The sequence below is a fragment of the Saccostrea cucullata genome, unplaced genomic scaffold, assembly GCF_032062105.1.
Source record: "Saccostrea cucullata isolate Sc308-1 unplaced genomic scaffold, CSIRO_AGI_Scuc_v1 ctg961, whole genome shotgun sequence".
NCBI lineage: Eukaryota > Metazoa > Mollusca > Bivalvia > Ostreida > Ostreidae > Saccostrea > Saccostrea cuccullata.
Genome location: NW_026941621.1, coordinates 93,446 through 113,208, shown reverse-complemented (window position 1 = coordinate 113,208; position 19,763 = coordinate 93,446). Strand labels below are relative to the sequence as shown.

General features: G+C 32.1%; 1 protein-coding gene across 1 annotated transcript; it reads right to left on the bottom strand.

The window, feature by feature from the left end:
* Nucleotides 1-4,611: 4,611 nt before the first annotated feature.
* On the bottom strand, nt 4,612-19,554 carry LOC134258177 (receptor-type tyrosine-protein phosphatase alpha-like). Its single transcript, XM_062740723.1, has 20 exons — nt 19,444-19,554; nt 19,197-19,334; nt 15,482-15,590; nt 15,143-15,243; nt 13,479-13,666; nt 12,444-12,531; nt 12,143-12,216; nt 10,951-10,987; nt 10,447-10,544; nt 10,164-10,286; nt 9,613-9,822; nt 8,101-8,259; nt 7,374-7,526; nt 7,000-7,093; nt 6,740-6,810; nt 6,482-6,616; nt 5,895-6,014; nt 5,644-5,792; nt 5,361-5,496; nt 4,612-5,260 (listed from the first exon to the last, which is right to left on the bottom strand). Exons 4-20 carry the CDS (start codon nt 15,192-15,194, stop codon nt 5,147-5,149), a joined length of 2,001 nt encoding a protein of 666 aa, XP_062596707.1. The 5' UTR covers nt 15,195-15,243; nt 15,482-15,590; nt 19,197-19,334; nt 19,444-19,554; the 3' UTR covers nt 4,612-5,146.
* Between the last annotated feature and the right edge of the window lie 209 nt (nt 19,555-19,763).

Genomic DNA, 19,763 nt, shown 5'->3' with positions numbered 1-19,763 from the left:
GAATCGGGGTGAAGTCGTAAAAAGGGCGTAGTAGAAGCGCCGTAATCGTACAAGCAGCGCGGAAGCATCGTAGAGAGATCTTCATGATCGTAGAAAAAGCGCCGTGAGAGCGTAGGAACTTACAAAGCACGCTCATACAACGCTCCCTCTACGTTCGTACTACGTTCTCACTACGATCTCTCTACGTGCCTGAAGATCCTACGAAGACCTACAATGACCTTACGCCGATCATATTACGACCTATCAGACAAGAGTTTGTTCTTATTCCGCTGATATTTGACCAGTCATCATCTGTTAACTACATGTAAAGGGTGACACTATACTTGATGATCATTTACAATTGAGCATTTTCACATCTTGTTACAGTTATAATAATTGAAAATGCCAGGCGCGTAGCCAGGCGTACGTTTGTACGCAAAAACGTTCACATCATTTTCACCAAAAAAAATAAAAAGAAAAAAAAAGAAAGAAAGAGAAGAGAGGAGAACAAAGCAGGTGTAATATTGTAAAGTGTACCCACCCTTTTTGCAAAATATTAGTAATTATTTCAAAAATAAAAAAAAAAAAAATACTTGGTAATATTAAGAATTAACGATGAAAAAAATGAAAATCAACAGAATCAGTTTTGGGGGAAAATACAATATTATACACCTCACTGAAATCAAAAGATTTTCTCGGATTTTGGTTTACTATCGAATTTTGCTGAGTGTTTTTCCAAGTGTAATTACATTCTTAAAGAATTTCTCTATTGTAGATGTCACACAATAAAACCCCAGTCGGTTCCCTTAAAACAAACGATAATTTTATTTAATGCCAAAAATTTCAATCTATATTCATGGAAATTGACTTCCAATCACAATGCTTAACTTCTAAAACGGTAGCCCCCTTCCTCCCCCCCCCCCCCCAATTTAATCCTAATATCGGATTCATGCAAGGCTTCAAAAATCATAATTCAGCTTTATATCTGAACATCAAAAATCGAAAAATTGGTAAAATTCGTAAAAATAGAAATAAGGCCTATTTTAAAAGTATTGACATCTGTACACTACCTTAAAATTAGTAGTATATTTTACATGTTTTTATAATTGTTGCAAAAGGTTTAAGATACCATATTTGTGAATGTACATAGGCAACGTGCAAGAAAATGTGTTGAAAAGAATTCTTATGTCTTTGTTATTTTCAATCTTTAGAGAGTAATTCTTAATATTAATGTAAGCCTAGCTGACTATCAGTCAATGCTTACGTGGTCTGTCTACACCAGTCAACCACTCTAACCACCTACCGTATGTTACCATACGTATTTTGTCGAGCTTCAAAAGTCTAAAATTTGTTTTAGTGGGTTTGCTTTTGGACAGATCTTTTCTCATTTTTGTGTGACTGTCCACATTTTGTACAAGGAAAGAACAGACCTTAAATGTGGCTGCGTAATAAACTGAAAAAGTGCTAGAAAAATGCTTTTAGAAGGGTCAAACATGCACATCGAAATCGTCGAAAATTCACCAGCTTTCGCGGGCTTCGCCCCCTGGGCCCCAACCAGGGCTTCACCCTGGACTCTTTGGGGGCCTTATGGCGGCCCCCAAACCCCAGTCTATCCAGACGTTCATAATAAAATGTACCCTGGCTACGCCCCTGAATGCTCTAAACCATGTGGTAAAGGCCGGAAAAAAACTTCGGTCGCAAAATATGTATCATCGCTAAAATTGTACTACAAAAATCTGCAGTTTCAAGATATATTTACATCATCACCAAAATCGACGTTGCATAATAAAATGTTCCATCTGGCTACGCGTATATGGTCTTCAATGTCGTAGTGGCAGCGTAGCGTAAACACACTAAACACGGCTCTTTGTCGGCAACGGTCTGCGTAACATCGTAGTAGAAGCTTGTTAGCAGCGCGTTTGACGTAGGGACATCGTAGTACGGTCGTAACGAAGACCATAATTTGCCAAATTGCTCTATTTTGACGCCGATCGGCAAAAAAAAATTTCAGATCGTGGCTTGATCGGGATGATCGCCGTAGAGTCGCAGCTCTGTGTGAACGGGGGGTTAATACCATTTTATAAACATTAATCGGCCAGGTAAACACAAGCAAAACAAAAAAGAAATAAATCACAATTTCCGGTGTTTTCAACTGTTTATTTCTAAAATAAATGTACTCTTTTGATAACTTGTTTATAAATTAAAAACTACCGATAATTCATTAATAAATTCCTCAATGATTATTCACATTGTTTCACATTGTTAAGTTACGGAAGAATGGTAGCATAATTTCATTTCATGGTCATTTAATAAATTGTTAAGGCTTTATTTGGAGGTTGCATGGACTACTTTTTTAGCATGGTACTCTTCAAACATGCAGCTTTTCAATTACAAATCTTATATGTAACTGTAATAATAATTTTGAAATAGTGCCAATGCAAATTTTGAGTACAAATGATTTTAAATTAAATAATAAAAAGGCCTACATGTAGATATTTTTTCATAAACCTGTAGTTTATTTTTAAGGATAAAAATCTTCTCCTGGCTTCCTTTTAACAAGTTTATTAAAAGAATTATTCTAAACTACATTTGTGTAAAAATACAGTCTCTGAAAATATTATTATCACAGACTCCACATAAAAACAAAAGTGAATTTATTGTTTCCTAACTATTTATTTCTTAAGTTTGGCATTTAATGGCCACGGCTGGTTCAAATCAATTTATGCTAAATACATGTGTAGAGTGGGTGCCGACCAAATTGGTTTTTGGCACACCTCCAATAAAAGCAAACAAACAAACAAACAAACAATTAATCAATCAATATTAATTGTACACATGTTAAAGTTTTACAGGATAAGACTGACGTTTGGCTTCAAAGTTCCTGCACCTTTTTCACACATGAGTGAACAAAGCAGTCCCAGAAAGCAGTCCCATAGCGGTCCCGGAGCAGTCCCACAGCGGTCCCAAAGCAGTCCCGGGTACTGCTTTCTGGGACTGCTTTGGTGTCAGGTTGGGTCTGGTCGGTACTGTATTCATTTGAAAATAATTTAATTCTGGTTGTAACGCTGTATTTGATTGGATAAAAAATTTACTTTATATCGTATAAAACGGGTTGCCTACTTCACAATGAATTGCGTCAAAAACGTATCAATCCGCCTGACATTACATTCAAATTTTGTACAAATTAAAGTCATTTTGTTAGACCAATCATCTCTTTTTCTTACATCAAATGAATGAAAATTAAATTATAAGCAATGAATATAATAGCTACCCATTTAGCTTCGCGATTTATAAAAAAGCGTAAACTGTCCCATCCCAGTTTATACCGTATAAAATGGGTAGCTATTAAATTCATTGCTTAAAAATGATATATCTTTTTTATACATTCGCTCATCAGCTTGTCTTATGGAAGATAAGCTATGAAGAAACAAAAGTAAATTATTTTTTTATTTTAACTCAAAATGACCAGCATTTCTATCATTCGAGTACTTTGAAGATGTTTTATATATTTTCATATTGAAGAAAAATCCTATAATTTACTTCTAGAAATAAATTGATTTTAATCTAAAGCACACTCTTGTGATTTTGTCAGACTTGAAAATTCATCTCTTTATTTAAGCACTACTTTATAATTTTTGAAAATATTTCATCATGGAACGAACTTTCTTAACACCCCTTAGTGTCTGTAATTGTGCGTATTGCATTTAAAAATTGTTGATTGTCAATAGTTGCCATGGAAACAGGGGGAAACTGAAAATTAACTTTGATTTTTAAATGAAAGTACTGAAAGGACTGATACGAGTTGATGGTTTTCCAATCTTAGCTGATGGGTATTGTTTTAGTGATGAAAAAATGAAAGTCTTGTTCAGTTCGGGGCGACATACGCTATTGCTTGCAATAGCAGACTTCATAGTTTTGTTATACGATTGTTGTTTAAATGGATTTAATTTTTATTTTGAATCATCAATAATTATTTTAAGTAATGCCCTTGATGGTTTTCCATGATTTGATTTTTAAAGCTTCACCTGTAAGAATAATAATGTAAGGAAGCAATTTTTTCGACGAAACCACTGATTTTCTTTCCCTATTGCAAAATACTTTCTGTAAACATCAATCTATAGACATACAAATACGACTCTCTTTATTGTTAAATTTTCTTACACAATATGAAATATTTATTTCCTCGATACAAGAATATATAAAAATAATATGAATGTCAACATAATTGAAAAATAACGAAAACAAGGGGAATTTTCCCGCTGACCTTTTACATACAAGCATCGTTATTAGAACTTGCTCATCCTGGTCAGAATAAACGAAAAATTAAACAAACACTAGTTGCTTCCTTGCCATTGAAATAATCGTAAAAATAAACTAAAAAAACGGAATTACAAAAATGTACATATTATGTAATAGGAGCTTCCATAATTCATGTCATTATATAACTGATTTTATATTATATTTCTTGTTAACTATATGTATATTTAAAGAGATTAAATATCAATACGTCCTTAAAACCAAAAAATGTATTATTTAGTGAAATCGATACTTTACTTATATAAGATATTACACGAAGCAAAATGTGAAAGAGTAACTAAAAAAATATATAAGAAATTATACATTATTCCATGTGCAAATTTGATAACACAATCATATCATCATGGCATTTGTTACATTAATTAAATGTGGCAAAATTAACAACTTAAATGGATGGAAAGAGTGAATAATTATGTAAATTTTAAAGATTCCATAATTTTAACAACAGTATTTACATTAAATTTTTAAAATTTGAAAAGTCGAAACTTGATTATATTGATTCATGCATTATTATATAGACGCAATTTGGTTTAAGGTGGGATGTTTTGAATAAATACATTTAAATCTAAGTCGAAAGGAGCGAAAAGAAAACTAGGACTGAAATAAGTTCATATATATAACTAGACAATATTAACAAAGAAAATAAAAAAAAACAATTTGGAGAAAAAGGCGGTAGCACAATCGGTATTTTTAACAAATATATAAATAACTGTCATGGATGCAATGAAAAAATATACAATATTCAGGCCCAAAAGTCAATTAAACATTACAAAATTTGAGCAGAGTAAACACGGACCAAAACGTCAGAGGCGGGATCAGGTGACATTGAGAAGTGAACATCCCGTGCAAATCACCGAATGAAAGAAACAAGAGTATTCCTTATAGATCGGTACTTAGAGTTTACATAAACCAATCCATTCTGTATATAATCGGCCAAAACGCTGTTACAAAATTCGTATTCTTCCTATATCAAAAAAAAAAAATGAAAATAAAAAAGAATACCTGACTAGAATAAGATATATCTTAAAGATTCATAGATATTATTTTTCTTCCATTTGACATACCCAGGTGGAAATAAATTCTGGTCTTCTAATTTGAAGGAGACGCGTAATTAAGAAAATGTCGAGTTCTTTATCACGAAATAACTGTTGCACAGCATTGAACACAACAAAGAAAGGACCACAACGTTTTGCACCATCACTGTAAAACATGAAAAAAATTTATCCATCTATGAATAAAACCATTTGTTACGCAATACATTTGTCGTTATTCATAAATTATGATTTCTGAATCATTGTAGTCTTGAATGGAAAGAGAAGAAAACAACAGCAACAATTATTTACATACCTCGACAAAACCAAGAGTTTTGAGTCAGACTGGATATTTTCCACCACTGTTTGTTTTACAACATCTATCAGCACCTTGTAATTTGTAGAAGACAATTCCTCTCTCCATGAGGTAAATTCAATTACTTTCAAATTCATATCGGGGCATCCCTAAAAGATTTTAAATAAAATTTTTGTGTTCCAAAGGGCATATTAAAATATTACAGGAATAATCACGATTTAAATGCAAATTATGATGATTTTTTAATTAACCTTGCTTCTTAGCACAATGTCTGTACTTGTGAATTTTCTCGATGGAGTCGAGTCTGTAAATTCTATTTTGAATGACCCAACTCTTTTCTTTTTATAATTAAAGGGAAACCATTTCGTAGACTGAAATTAAAACTGAATATTAATTTTATTAATATATTATGATAAATAGATATTCAATCTTGCACTTGTTTTTAAGTAAGCTGCATCTTTCATAAATTGCAATGTTCGGACAATCTATATACTGTAAAATCATAAATTTTCGTGGGGTCAAATTTTCATGGTTGGAGGAAAACATGTTGATTTGTGGGGATTTGATTTCGTGGATGAAGAACTTTTTAGTGGTTGAACATATGAAAATTTACATTTCGTGGTGGGAATGAATTCGTGAGTCTCTTCATATACCTCGAAAACAACGAAAATTAAACCCCCACGAAAATAAAGATTTCACAGTATACAATATAATAAAACCAATTTTTAAAGAAAAACAAAATTGACATCGATTTGCAGATAGATAACTCGAATTTCCTTTTATATTATTGAAATGTACATTTATAATCCTAGATCTATTATACATTTCTTATATTTACCGATGCAACATCTCTGAGAGGGCACGTAAATATCACAATATGGACATTGAAGTCTTTCAACAGCCTTAAGAAATCCTCAGTGTTGTCAAGAAGTGGGTACGGTGCACTGATGAGGCAGTCGTTACTCGTGAAAGACTAAAAATGAGTAAATTCTTGAAAGCTTTGAATGAGCCAAAGAATTAATTTCTTTTAAAGATCTTTTCATTTGAAGAATGAATTTCCGATGTTATGATTTAGTGACTTTTAAAATAAAATGACCTGAAGAAGAACTGCGTTATAATACGTTTCCCTCTCCTTCGTGTATGTAAGCTGACATGCATATTTCTTCACTGTAAATAAATAATTTCTAAAATTCATGACCAACAAAAGACTATATGTTAATACAAAGGAAAGTGAAAAAGTCTAATTTATGAAGTCAACGAAAATTGAAAATGGACAATTTGCGTTTGAAATTAAAAAGTGGCATTATCTTGACCCGGAAAAAGAGAGTGTACAAGTAAGAAAACGTTGCTTCTTACGTGGTAAGACTGGAGCTGTATCATTTGCATACGTATTTTCGTGTCCAGTTAAGAAATCATTGGAGGTGTACCTTCTTCTGACTCTGATAAGTTCCTTACAATATTAATTATCACAATGAGAATATATCTTCATCTTTTTAATTTTTTTTTTGTATAAATGTATTACTATGTAGTTTTATATCTTACATAAATGTATAAAGCTTGTAATATTTTTCTGTAAATCAATTTACGAGAAATGTGTGTTTCTCTGTAGATACAGACATTCTAAATACATTTATTACTCCCTCTCTCTCTCTCTCTCTCTCTCTCTCTCTCTCTCTCTCTCTCTCTCTCTCTCTCTCTCTCTCTCTCTCTATATATATATATATATATACCTCGTATTCCCTGTAAAATGGTGATTCAGAAAGATTTCCTCTACAGTTTACATTGCTTTTCAGATGCTGTTTTAAAAACTCATTAGGTGAGTAAGATGTCGATGTTCCACTAAAGGACTCACAAAGCGCCAAATAGACAATTTTATATTGATTCTTAAAAAGAGAATAATCATAAAACTTAAGCAACTTTTTATAAATTTCAATTCACCGAATTAAAACAGTTTAAAGTTATTTCACTAGGTTCTACTATACTACATTTGTATTTTGAATAAGGAGGAGAAAGATATATTCCTTTTTTGAAGGAAGCACATTTTTGAGACTTGTCCAAGATATAACCAAACTCATCTTAGTAACACAATCACAAAAGTCCCTACCACCATTTTCTGGGAAGAAAATGTCTTTATTTGAGAAAAAAGACAACTTTTCTTATATCTTAAATTATTCATCTTTCCGGTTTATATTACTTCCTGTATTCAATTATAAGAAGATTATGGCTAATTATTTCTTTTCATAATACAGTGAAAACTCACTAATCCGACATCTGATAAATACGACAAACTGGGAATTCCGACTTATAATTTCTTCCCTATTTTAGAATTTTCCTTGTTTTTAACACTGTGCAATCCTTCATCCTGTTTATTCTGATAAAAATTAATCTCCCAGTACATGTTAAATTGGACAGGTTTCACTGTACTAGTATTTTTTTGTATTTCTCATAATGGCTCACCCATGTCTGTATCATATTTACTCGGTTTCTTCTCATTGTTTCTACATACTTTGGTACATTAATTTTCCCTGATTTTAAAACTTCTCGATAGAGGGCGTCCAAAGCAATGAAAGTCCCTGTTCGTCCAATCCCTGCGCTGATAAATATAAATAAAATATAAAAAAAACATCCATAACATGTTTCATTTTTAATGTTTGCTGGAGAGAGATAACTGCAGAACTATAGCTCTCCGATTTTTTTTTTTGACAGACCGGAGAACTGCAGTGGCACCAACTGAAACAAGAGGCCCAGGGGTCACATCGCTCACCTGAGCAATTGGCTAGGAAAAAAGCACAAATCAGATCAGAACTGAAAGTTTATTGAGGGGGGCTTGAATTTTAACCCCCAGGGGGTCATGATTTGAACAAAATAGGATCTACACTACTTGAGGATGATTCCCTATAACTTTTATTGGCCATTTGGCCCCACCCTACCCCCGCCGGTCATGATTTGAAAAAACTTGAATCTACACTACCTGGGGATGATTCCACAGGAGTTTCATCTTTCCTGTCTCAATGGTTCTTGAGAAGAAGATTTTTCCTATATATTCCTATGTAAAACTTCGATCGGCCATTTTGGCCCCACCCTACCCCGGGGATCATGATTTGAACAAACTTGAATCTACACTACCTGAGGATGATTCCACAGGAGTTTCATCTTTCCTGGCCCAGTGGTTCTTGAGAAAAAGATTTTTAAATATTTTTCCTATATATTCCTATGTAAAACTTTGGCCATTTTGGTCCCACCCTTCCCCCGCGGGTCATGATTTGAACAAACTTGAATCTACACTACCTGAGGATGATGCCACATGAGTTCCATTTTTCCTGGCCCAGTGGTTCTTGAGAAGAAGATTTTTAAAGATTTTTCCAATATATTCCTATGTAAAACTTTGATCAGCCATTTTGGCCCCACCCTACCCCTGGGGGTCATGATTTTAACAAACTTGAATCTACACTACCTGAGGATGATTCCACATGACTTTCATCTTTCCTGGCCCAGTGGTTCTTGAGAAGAAGATTTTTAAAGAGTTTTCCTATAAATATACCTATGTAAAACTTTGATCGGCCATTTTGGCCCCACCCTACCCCTGGGGGTCATGATTTGAACAAACTTGAATCTACACTACCTGAGGATGATGCCACATGAGTTTCATTTTTCCTGGCCCAGTGGTTCTTGATAAGAAGATTTTTAAAGATTTTTCCTATATATTCCTATGTAAAACTTTGATCGGCCATTTTGGCCCCACCCTACCCCTGGGGGTCATGATTTGAACAAACTTGAATCTACACTACCTGAGGATGATTCCACATGACTTTCATCTTTCCTGGCCCAGTGGTTCTTGAGAAGAAGATTTTTAAAGATTCATGCGCACTTTTTTGTGCGCAATAAATATACAGATTTTCAATGGGTGGCACTGAAGCTCTCCGGTCTGTCAATATATATTTTTCGGAGAGCTACAGTTCTGCAGCTAGGAGAGAGAGAGAGAGAGAGAGAGAGAGAGAGAGAGAGAGAGAGAGATTTCTTTATTTCATGCCTGCAGTGGACAAGAATGTAATATCCACGATAAGAGTCAGTTATTTTCATCACATGACGATGGAAAATCACAAGGTTGAGGGGTTCAGGAATATCTTGGTCTTTCCATTCTGTGTATTGACACATCATCACCATCAATTCCTTCTGGCCCTGGAATTTGAACATATTCCGTTAAAAAAAATAATCATTAAGATCAATGTTATACTGTAAACCAACTTTTATACGCGCCATCTTTTATTCGCGATTCGTCAGGTTAAATTCATTCCGCGGCGATCAATTTTCACGACAAGGAAACCAATCTTTATCAATATAAGGATAAGAAATGGTTTGCGACGAAAGATATTCGCGATTTAAAGTTGGTTGCAAATCTCGCGAATATTTCTCGTACGCGAATAAAAGTTTGTACAGTATATGCACTTTAATATTTTTTTTTTGGATTGAGGCAATCGTTAATTGTTAAACAAAAGGAATTTTTCATTCAGAAATCTCACCTTCTTTATATAAAGGCGTCTTATAGTATAATTTGCGTATACTTTTTCAGTCTTTGTGCGGATAGTAAAATGTCCAATTTTCATGGTTTCATTTGCATTTGGCCAGTACTGGGCACATTTGATCTAAACAACACAACATAATTATGTAGATTTCTTCCTCCGTAGCAAGACATTTTTAATCTAAAGAACGATCATTCATATACACCGTCTGTGGAACTATTTCACTCAGATAATTACGATGAATCATTCTTCAATAAGAATAACAACGTTTACATGTACCAACCTTTATTCCATCAGTCAGGTTTGTCAAGCACACAATTACCCTTACATACTCTTGCCAAACCATGGACCAAAAATCGTACATTGTGTTTTCCTTTGGCCCTAATAAAAAAGCATTTTGATATCCAACATCATAATAAAAAAAAAGCATTTTAATATCCAACATCATGATAAAAAAAATCGGTTTCATATCCATTCGAAATTTTGATAATTATATGTAAAGGACGTTTTTTGACATTTAAATCACCGCTTTTAAAATATACTGTATTTATAAAACTTTTAGAACATTACACACAAAACCAACATCATTGTGGAATATTTATTGAAAGCAATATTCTTTTTTAATCGGATTTTTTATCGTACGATCGAATTTTCATAAGCGTAATTTTTTTTTTGTTAAAAACATGACAGAAAGATAAAACATTACGTATATGTTTTTTCCTTGGAGATACAGGTTTACAGCACATATCAAACGCGTTGACAGAAAGACAAAGTTTCTCACACATACCTTGAGTAGCTATATATGACAGTTCTTCCTCTACGTCCTTTATATAAAATACAATGATTTTGTTTTTTTTTTTACTAAAATATAACCTCTAGAGGCTATTTTACAACATGGAAATAACAAAAAAAATGCAATAATAATTAGTACAACATAGATGTAGCAAACAGCAACTAAAAATACAATAAACACTAAAAAAATGAAATTTAAAATTATATAAAGTGGAAAAATAAAATAAAACAAGAGGCCATTCGGCCTTCTAGATCACCTGAGTATTACAAAATAACATTCCAGAAACTGAATTTGATTCCTATGTTTAACCAGAGGCCATGTAATTCGCAATTTTGAAAGAGGCACTATTACTTTTCATAACTTTACACTTCTAATAAAATGCTTACTTTGGTTACCTAATACCGAAAGGTGAATCAAACAAAGAGATTTTTTTTCATTATTATTTTATCATAAACTGTTGATCATTACCAAAGTGCAGAATTCAAAGCATCTTTTTATTTTCAGACTAAGCCTTCCCTCCTTTAGGTACCCCAGACTTAGAGGCTTGAAAATTAACCATTTTTGAAGATGCAGCTTCCTTCACCATAAATATGTACTTAGATCATTGGCAAATTACCCAGGGGCAATGAAATTAACAATTTTGAAAGAGGCAGTCTTATTCAACATAAATATACACTTGGCTAGTTTATTTAATGCCCAGAGCAGAAAATAAGGATATCAAAGAAATAATGCATTTTCACTATATGATCTATTTAGCCCCATCCTAGCACTAGAACCCCTTACTCTGGGGCCTTGAATTTTATAATTTTGAAAGAAGACTCAATGCTGATTACAATCATACCGATTAACAATTTGACTGCTTGATGTCCAGTAGTAAAGAATTAGATTTTTAAAGTTTGCATTAATTTTAGTGGTTTTGGCCCCTCCCCTACGCCAAGTGGGGTTGGGGTCAGCGACCATGAAATTTACAGTTTTTGTTCCTCTTCTCCCTTAGATGCTATATGCCAAAATTTGTTGAGATTGGTTTAGCGGTTTTAGAGTAGAACCTGGAAATGTTCAAATGTTAGCTTACTACACGTATGACGAACGACGAAGGACGAAAACGGATAGCAATAGGTCTCCTGGGTTTTACATATGTACTCAGGTGACTTAAAAAGAACCTTTTTTGAATAACAAATAACATTACCTCTATGTAGCTAGCATTGATGTAGTCAGTCCCGTCTGGTGAAAGTGATTCAAGAACGACTCGAGAGTGATCATCTGTTAAAAATGATTGATGTCAAGAGGAGTTTCGATTGGAGAGGGAGAGAGAGAGAGAGAGAGAGAGAGAGAGAGAGAGAGAGAGAGAGATAGAAAGGGGGTTGATAACAGTTTGCTTTTAAACATTGTTTTATAACTTCGATATACTTACGTGTCCCCATATCGTGAAAAAATCTTGAGAGGGACGTTAAAAAATGTACAATCAATCATGCAACCGTGATACTTACAGGGATATATAGCTTTGTATCTGTTCTTCGGAATATTTTCTGGTTTCGTGGCCTCATCGTAAGGATACAGTTTACCTTTTCTTATTTGCTATACATGTAACGAAAATAATTTGGATATTAAATTTGATATCGATTCATTTGTTAAGATTAGATTATTTTAGAAAATGCTGAACAATACATTTAAAATAATTTTTTTTTCAAAGAGGTTTTATAGAAATTAGAGTTTAATATATCAACTATATCAGCATTGGAGCTTGCATCTTTTTTGTTAAATATACTGAAATTATGATATTGAGACCTCTTTATACTAATGATCACAAAACACGTTTAATAATTAGATAACTGTTTCAAGACATCAAACATCCATATGAAAAATAAAAGAAAGAAAATCCTAAAGTGACGTAAGGGTGCATAATTTTATATCAACTGGAGGTCCTTTATTTCAAAATTATATCTATGTAATATATGTATAGAATAAAATGAGAGCAAACAAAAAGTGTTAGTAGTGATCCGTTTGTGAATTTCTACACAAATGTATATATATTTAATATGCATATTTATTCATGTGTATATACTTATATCATAAATATGTAAAGTATGTAAAATATTATTTGGGTTCATGTATATTAATAAAAATCGGTTAGTTTAAACAAAGAATACAGTATAAAAATAGTTACGTACATTTACATCACTTTTTAATTCGTATTTTGTAGCTTATGTTTTTTAAACAATCTTTCAAACACAACTGAAACAGGCTTATGTCTCTAGCTTATGTCAAGACTAAATTAAGATGCAGATAAAAAATAAAACATAGTTTAACTCTTTTACAATGCAACTGATATTACTTAAGACGGTAACATCTTTAGTCATGCATTATGTTTCAATAAAATATTATTTTAAAGGAACTATTCACAGGTGCCACATAGAAATTTATATTAGTGAAAGATTGCGTGTTTAAAGCAGAAGGGATATTTTGTATTTTTATATAATAAATGTATTTTTTTAAACTTACATATTTGATATAAAGAGATATACCTTATACTCTCTTTTGAATCCTGCATCCCCATATTTTGACATTTTACCTATAATGTCTTGCAAGTCCTTAATCGATATTGTTTTGTTTAAACGAGAAAAAGAACCTCTTTGGTCATTTGCAAAGGGGTCCACTGCACACAAAGGCGCCCAATTCCCTGCAACGTCAATACTCTCAGAGAAAATAGTACCTGCAATAGACAAGAAAACATGCAGTACAAATAAGCTCGAGGGAAAATTGTTCATGATAAATCATACAAACAAATGCATGTTTAAACGGTGGAAATATTACCTGAAAAAATGTATAAACAATTTAATAATAAAAACAGTTTTTGTGGATTGCTTAGTTTGTACCTGTATGAAATTTCGTGCATTCCCTCATAAACAAATTAAATAAGCCTTTCATAAACGCAAATTAAATATGTTTAATATATACAAGGACTGCATATGTTAGCCCTAGCACTAATTAACCATTCAAAAGTTATGGACAAGATAAAAGTTTTTAAAAATTAGGCCGATATTCAAAGTCAAAGGGTCAAAGTTCTTGTTATCAAATAAAGGATCTTGTCACAAGGATTAAATATGTGTAGTATGAAAGCCTTAGCTCGTACCCTTTAAAAGTTATGGTCAAGGTATATTTTTAAAAAGTAGGTCACACTCCAAGGTCAATGTCAAAATGTCGAAGATCTTGGTATCCAATAAAAGGTCTTGTCAAATGCATTACATGTGTAAAGTATGAAAATCCTAGCACTTAGTTTACAAAAGTTGTGTCCAAGGTTAAAGTTTTTAATAAGATTTTTAAGTTAAAGTATAAGTACTGAATTCTTAAGGTCAAGGTCAAAAGGTCAAAGTTGTTGGTGGCCAATAAAAGGTCTTGCCACAAAAAAAAATATGAATCCTGTTGTCTACTTTTCAAAAGGTATGTCCAAAGTAATGGTTTGGAATTTTTGAAGCGTGTGTCAAACTCAAAGACTAAGGTTAAAAGGTCAAATTTGGTAGTACCCGAAGAAAGGTCTTGTCACGAAGAATACATGTGAAAAATGAAAGTCAACATAGATCAAAACTTATGAGCTAAGTTTAATATTTTGCTAAGAAACAAATAGACAGACAGAAAGACAGCTGGACAGACAGAGAGACAGCAAGAAGGACGGACACGACAAAAACTATATACATTGTACCCTCGAATCTTTGATTACGGGGCATGAAAAATAAAACTGACTTAGTAAATTTTATTTATTTATATGTATAATACTTTAATGTAAACTTGTGGATAAAAGCTACATGTACATTATGTACCAACAAGTTTCACACACACTAAGCCAGATCAACATTTTATGATTCCGAAGGCTCGCGTTATGTTCAGTCATTGTGTTTAAGGGCACAAATGGTTCTCTTTCTTAGTTTACTCAAAACATAACTAATTTTACATTAAATATAACACCGCTGGTGTGATAGGTCGACAGGGGATTCTCACTCCTCCATGGCATTTGATCCCACCGCAGATGTTTCGGTGGTCCTTGTTTGCTCTGCTCCTATTTTGTATTGTTTATTGGACTTTTGAGCTTGAATACTCTTCGCTATCTCCATATATTTCATCGTCTATCATCGTTGTTACAAATAATATATTACTTAATTAAAATCGTCAATTAAGTTGAAAATATGCTTACGACGGTCTCGGATGGTACTTTTCCTTTGAGCAATTGTTTGAAGTTCTATCATTTCTTCTTGGTTAACAAGTCTGCGATGTTTCCCTGATTTACATCTCGTCCTTCACGCTCAAATATATATACATGTACAAATTTTACATTTCTTTTGTGTTCTTATTATTTCTGGATTAAAATTGAATTATATTTTAAATATACATTTTCCTTATTATTATTCAGACAGCTTTACTCTCATTTTCTTTATTTTTCAAAAACTGAATATATGTCTCCATCCATATATAATGAAAAGATCATATTGAAAAAGAACACACTGAATTAAACGATTTATTTAAACAAACCAACCGAATAAGAAGAAATGCTGTTATTAGTAATACCAGGAAAAATGACCCTGCACCAATAGAAACTTCAAGGAGAAGTGCATGTTTATCCTTTTCTGCTACAGTAACTGTAACTTTATAAATACAAAATAACGTTACTGTATGTGTGCTTCAAAGCAGTCAGGGGGCTTCAATAATTTTCAGAATTTCAAAATAGTGAAACCATTATATAATGATAAAGGTAACGACTCAAAATTCTTTGCATGCAATTAAGCTTTTCTCTTAAAACAAAAGCAGTTTTACTTATTTCACTCGTGAGAATATAAAATAATCCTGCCTTTCTCTTGAAACACATAACATATTCAACTACAAAAGATTAAATATCCTCTATTTATTGAATGCATACTATGTTTATATATCAAAAATATTTTAATAATATTGAATTGATGACTTACCACTTTACATTATTTAAGCAGAAGATATTGGACAGTTATGTCTGTTTGACAGAGATTATTGAACATTCCTTTTATATCCTGTATTATGCCATGATATAATATTTTATACTAATAAGATAATCATTCCTTTTTTCTCTACATTTCAACTCATAAGCATTACTTTGACAGGTCACCTTTATTTATTCTACATTATAATAAAAATAATACTCATCCGCAAAAATTTCAGAAAGCTATCTCTATTCACGTGACAGTGTATGCAGAAATGAACCTATTTTGATCTTATATAACATTAAGGGCAAGAAAACGGGGCAAATTCAAACTTAAATCCTCTCTTTGTCAATATCTGTCTACAAATAAATGACACAAAAATGTCTAAAACAGAGTCATGTTTTATCTTTTGCTAAAAATAAAGTTGGATAAGTAGAACTTAAATTTGGGATTTCCATTGATGCATATATACTTGAGTCTTCATAAGCAGTTTAGAAACCAATCTGGAACACGCATGCACTCTACTAAAGATTTAATAGTAAGTTACGGACTAACCATCATTTAACTAACAGACAATCTTATACCGAAGCTCGACAGTACAGCTCAACGCCCTTTTTAGCTCATATGTTTTTTCTGACAAATTAAGTTCACATTTTTATAATGCAAAATTGTGTAATGTGACAACAAAATATATTTTAAAAATTATTTATAATTTAATTTTGATCATATTCCATTACTTTAAACATAATTCACAACAATAATGGGTATGTTTTTTATATGCTCTTGGATGATATATTATGAGAGTTTTCAAATGGTTTTTCATGGTTTTTCGTCAAATGCAACCGTCTTTGTATCCGTTCATTTTAAAGGATACTTTTGTTATGCCTTCATACAGAAACAATGCAGCTCATGTAACTTCTGTACTTTCTGTACATTGATATGACACTAAGGCGCAAGATGATAAAAATATTTCTCATCTGTTCGACGACTTCTTTCAATGTAAAAAATGGCATTTTTTTCAGGTTAACTTCCTAAACTCTAGCATAATGAAAGATACCGTCCACCGCAAAATTTCAGTTTCAGACCATAAAAGTAAAAGAATTTTCTTTTCAATATTTATAATTTACTATGTTGAAAGATAAAAAGTACTTTATTATCCTATCCTTTCACATGATTTCTTTATGCAGTTTTGTCATTTTTCGGCGCTGCATTTTGACAAAACCAAAACAAGTATGGACAATTGGCAAAGTATCTAGAAAAATACTCATCTGTAAGAAATCAATTTGAACATTTTATCCAAATAGTATCAAAGAAAGTTCGATTAAATAATTTGTAAAACCTATGATAGAATCATACACATTTAACATAATACAATTTATAAACAAATTCCATTTAAGAACATAAACTTTTAAAACTTTACATAATAATTTTAGAGTATATGCACCTTTAACATGAAATATTTAAAAATATAAGGGTTATGTCTCGTACTGAAACTCGATAATTTAAAGTTTATTGCAAGAAAAATGTTACTTTAGTTTGCGCGATAAACCATGTGAGTTTAAAATGTGCGTTGAGCTGTACATTGACAGCGTCTTTTGCTATTACACATAGCAGTTTGTCCGTATGTATTGTACTACCCGTGGACTCGATTAAAAAAGACTTTGCTACGAAAACTCCCATCTCATTTGAGGACTAAAGATCTGGTGATATTTTAACATATTTTTTTTTCTGTATTCATTTAAAGTCTCTCAAGGTGTCATTACAACATCTAAATCAAACTGAACTGCTCCACGGTGTGCCGTAACGTCATCAAACGTCGCCATTTTTTTGTGTGTTGTGTTTACCAGTGGAATTTCGAATGCTTGGAAACAGCCAAAAATTAACTGAGTGTCTTGAAATCTTTGAAAAGACGACAAAATATATTGTGAAATCGAATAAGGATAATTTTTACCCCAATCTTATCTATTTTAAATTTTAATATCGATCTAATAAAACCTTGGTTTTCTGATCGTGCGCCGTAGGACCCTACCCTGTGCCCATTCAAGCATTATAAAATCTTTATTTTTGTCTATATTTTATCCAAAAATTTGATGCAATGAAATATGATTAACATTAACTGAGAATTTCAGCTTAGTGCGCTCATTATTTTTGGAGAAAAACGCCTTGTCCACGATTTTACCGGCTGGGACAGCCCACGTACATAAATTATTACCAAATAATAATTTCATTGTATGGCACCACAAATCACATCAAATATCTTGCCATGTTAATAAACACTGGCATCAAAGGCTAAATTTAAGAAAACACGATTTCTATTAAAATGCATACATTTTTGTACTTCATGGGGACAATAACAAATATCATTTTTTTTTAAAGACAGGTTCTACCACTGAGGTATATGAAATAAAAAATGTTGCACGAAAAGATTTCCATATCAAGCTTTTTATTATAATTTTGAGACTTTTTAATTTAATAATAATTTTAAAAGTTGTCCTTCCTGGCTGAAGATCGGATATTCTGGAAAGAAAATGTTGGCCATTGTTACAAAATTTGTTTGTACAAAAAAAAAAATATTAAATAAATAAATAAAATAAAAAAAATAAAAAAACCCCCACAGTAACACCGAGTGTCCTCTTTCATTTTCAATGGACATATTATTTTTTTCCTACAAATTCATGGGTTGAAATATATTTATGTGCCAAAGATATTGTATCATATTAACCGAATTACCTTTAGTCAACTTTTTAAAAACCAAGGTGTTTTTGCATAAAACATAAGTTGATTATGTAACATGTGCATTAAAGAAAAATGAAATTCACTTGATGCATATCATATAATCAGACCTTTAATTTGAGCGGTGTTTTGTTCACTTCCTTTTATGTATTCATGGTAAAATTATTTGTAAAAAGACTATGTCCTTATTTTTGTTTGTATTTAGAAAATAATCTCCCGTTAACTTTTTTGCTATGTAACAATGTGAACTGGATGATATATATGAATAATTCTACTTTCATTTACAGTCATTATCAGTAATTTTTGCAAAATTATAAATTATTTGAATTTACATACACATTATATTAAATAGTGTTTACACAGTGTTTACTACAATGTTCTCGACAATCTTTGCCATATTTCTGCACCCTGCATTCTATTGAATAAAATTCAGAAGCTTTAAGTTTTGGAAAATATCAATTAAATCAGTTAATGTCTATATGCTATGATAGCTTAAAATAAAGGAAATAATAACTAATGTTAGCATAAGTAATAGAGATAAAACTAACAATAACAATACTTTACTTTCTGTGCAGTATAAGTCTTGATATCCCCGTTCGCATCCGTTGCTGCATTTACCATCTTTATTTGAACAGGAATGATTAGAACAGGTACTGCTACAAATTTTGGAGCAGTTTGGTCCGTAACGGTCATGACTGCACGCTTAAAACAAATTTCAAGAATATTATATATTTTTCAAATTGATTTTTAAAAAATGATGATAAGATGTTTTATATTCATTAATAGTAAGCAATGTTTTTCTTTATTTTACCCTCGTTGCACTTTTCCCCAACATATCCATCTTTGCATCCTGATTCACAGATTCCAGTAATATGGTTGCACTTATTCTTATTTTGGCAATTTGTACTGCAATTTTCCGCGCATCTGTTTCCAAAATATCCCGACTCACACTCTGTATTAGAGATTGAAGGCCAGGTTCTGACAATTTCAAATTGTTTTTAACAAGAGAGAGAGAGAGAGAGAGAGAGAGAGAGAGAGAGAGAGAGAGAATACTATTTAACGTCCCTCTCGAGAATTTTTCACTCAAATGGAGACGCAGAGAGAGAGAGAGAGAGAGAGAGAGAGAGAGAG

Coding starts and splice junctions, on each gene's coding strand:
- LOC134258177 (XM_062740723.1), bottom strand. CDS start 15,194: ATGATAGAACTTCAAACAATTGCTCAAAGGAAAAGTACCATCCGAGAC. Junction 7,527..8,100: donor TAAATATGATACAGACATGG/GTGAGCCATTAT, acceptor TCTCTTTTTAAG/AATCAATATAAAATTGTCTA. Junction 6,811..6,999: donor TACAGCTCCAGTCTTACCAC/GTAAGAAGCAAC, acceptor ATTTATTTACAG/TGAAGAAATATGCATGTCAG.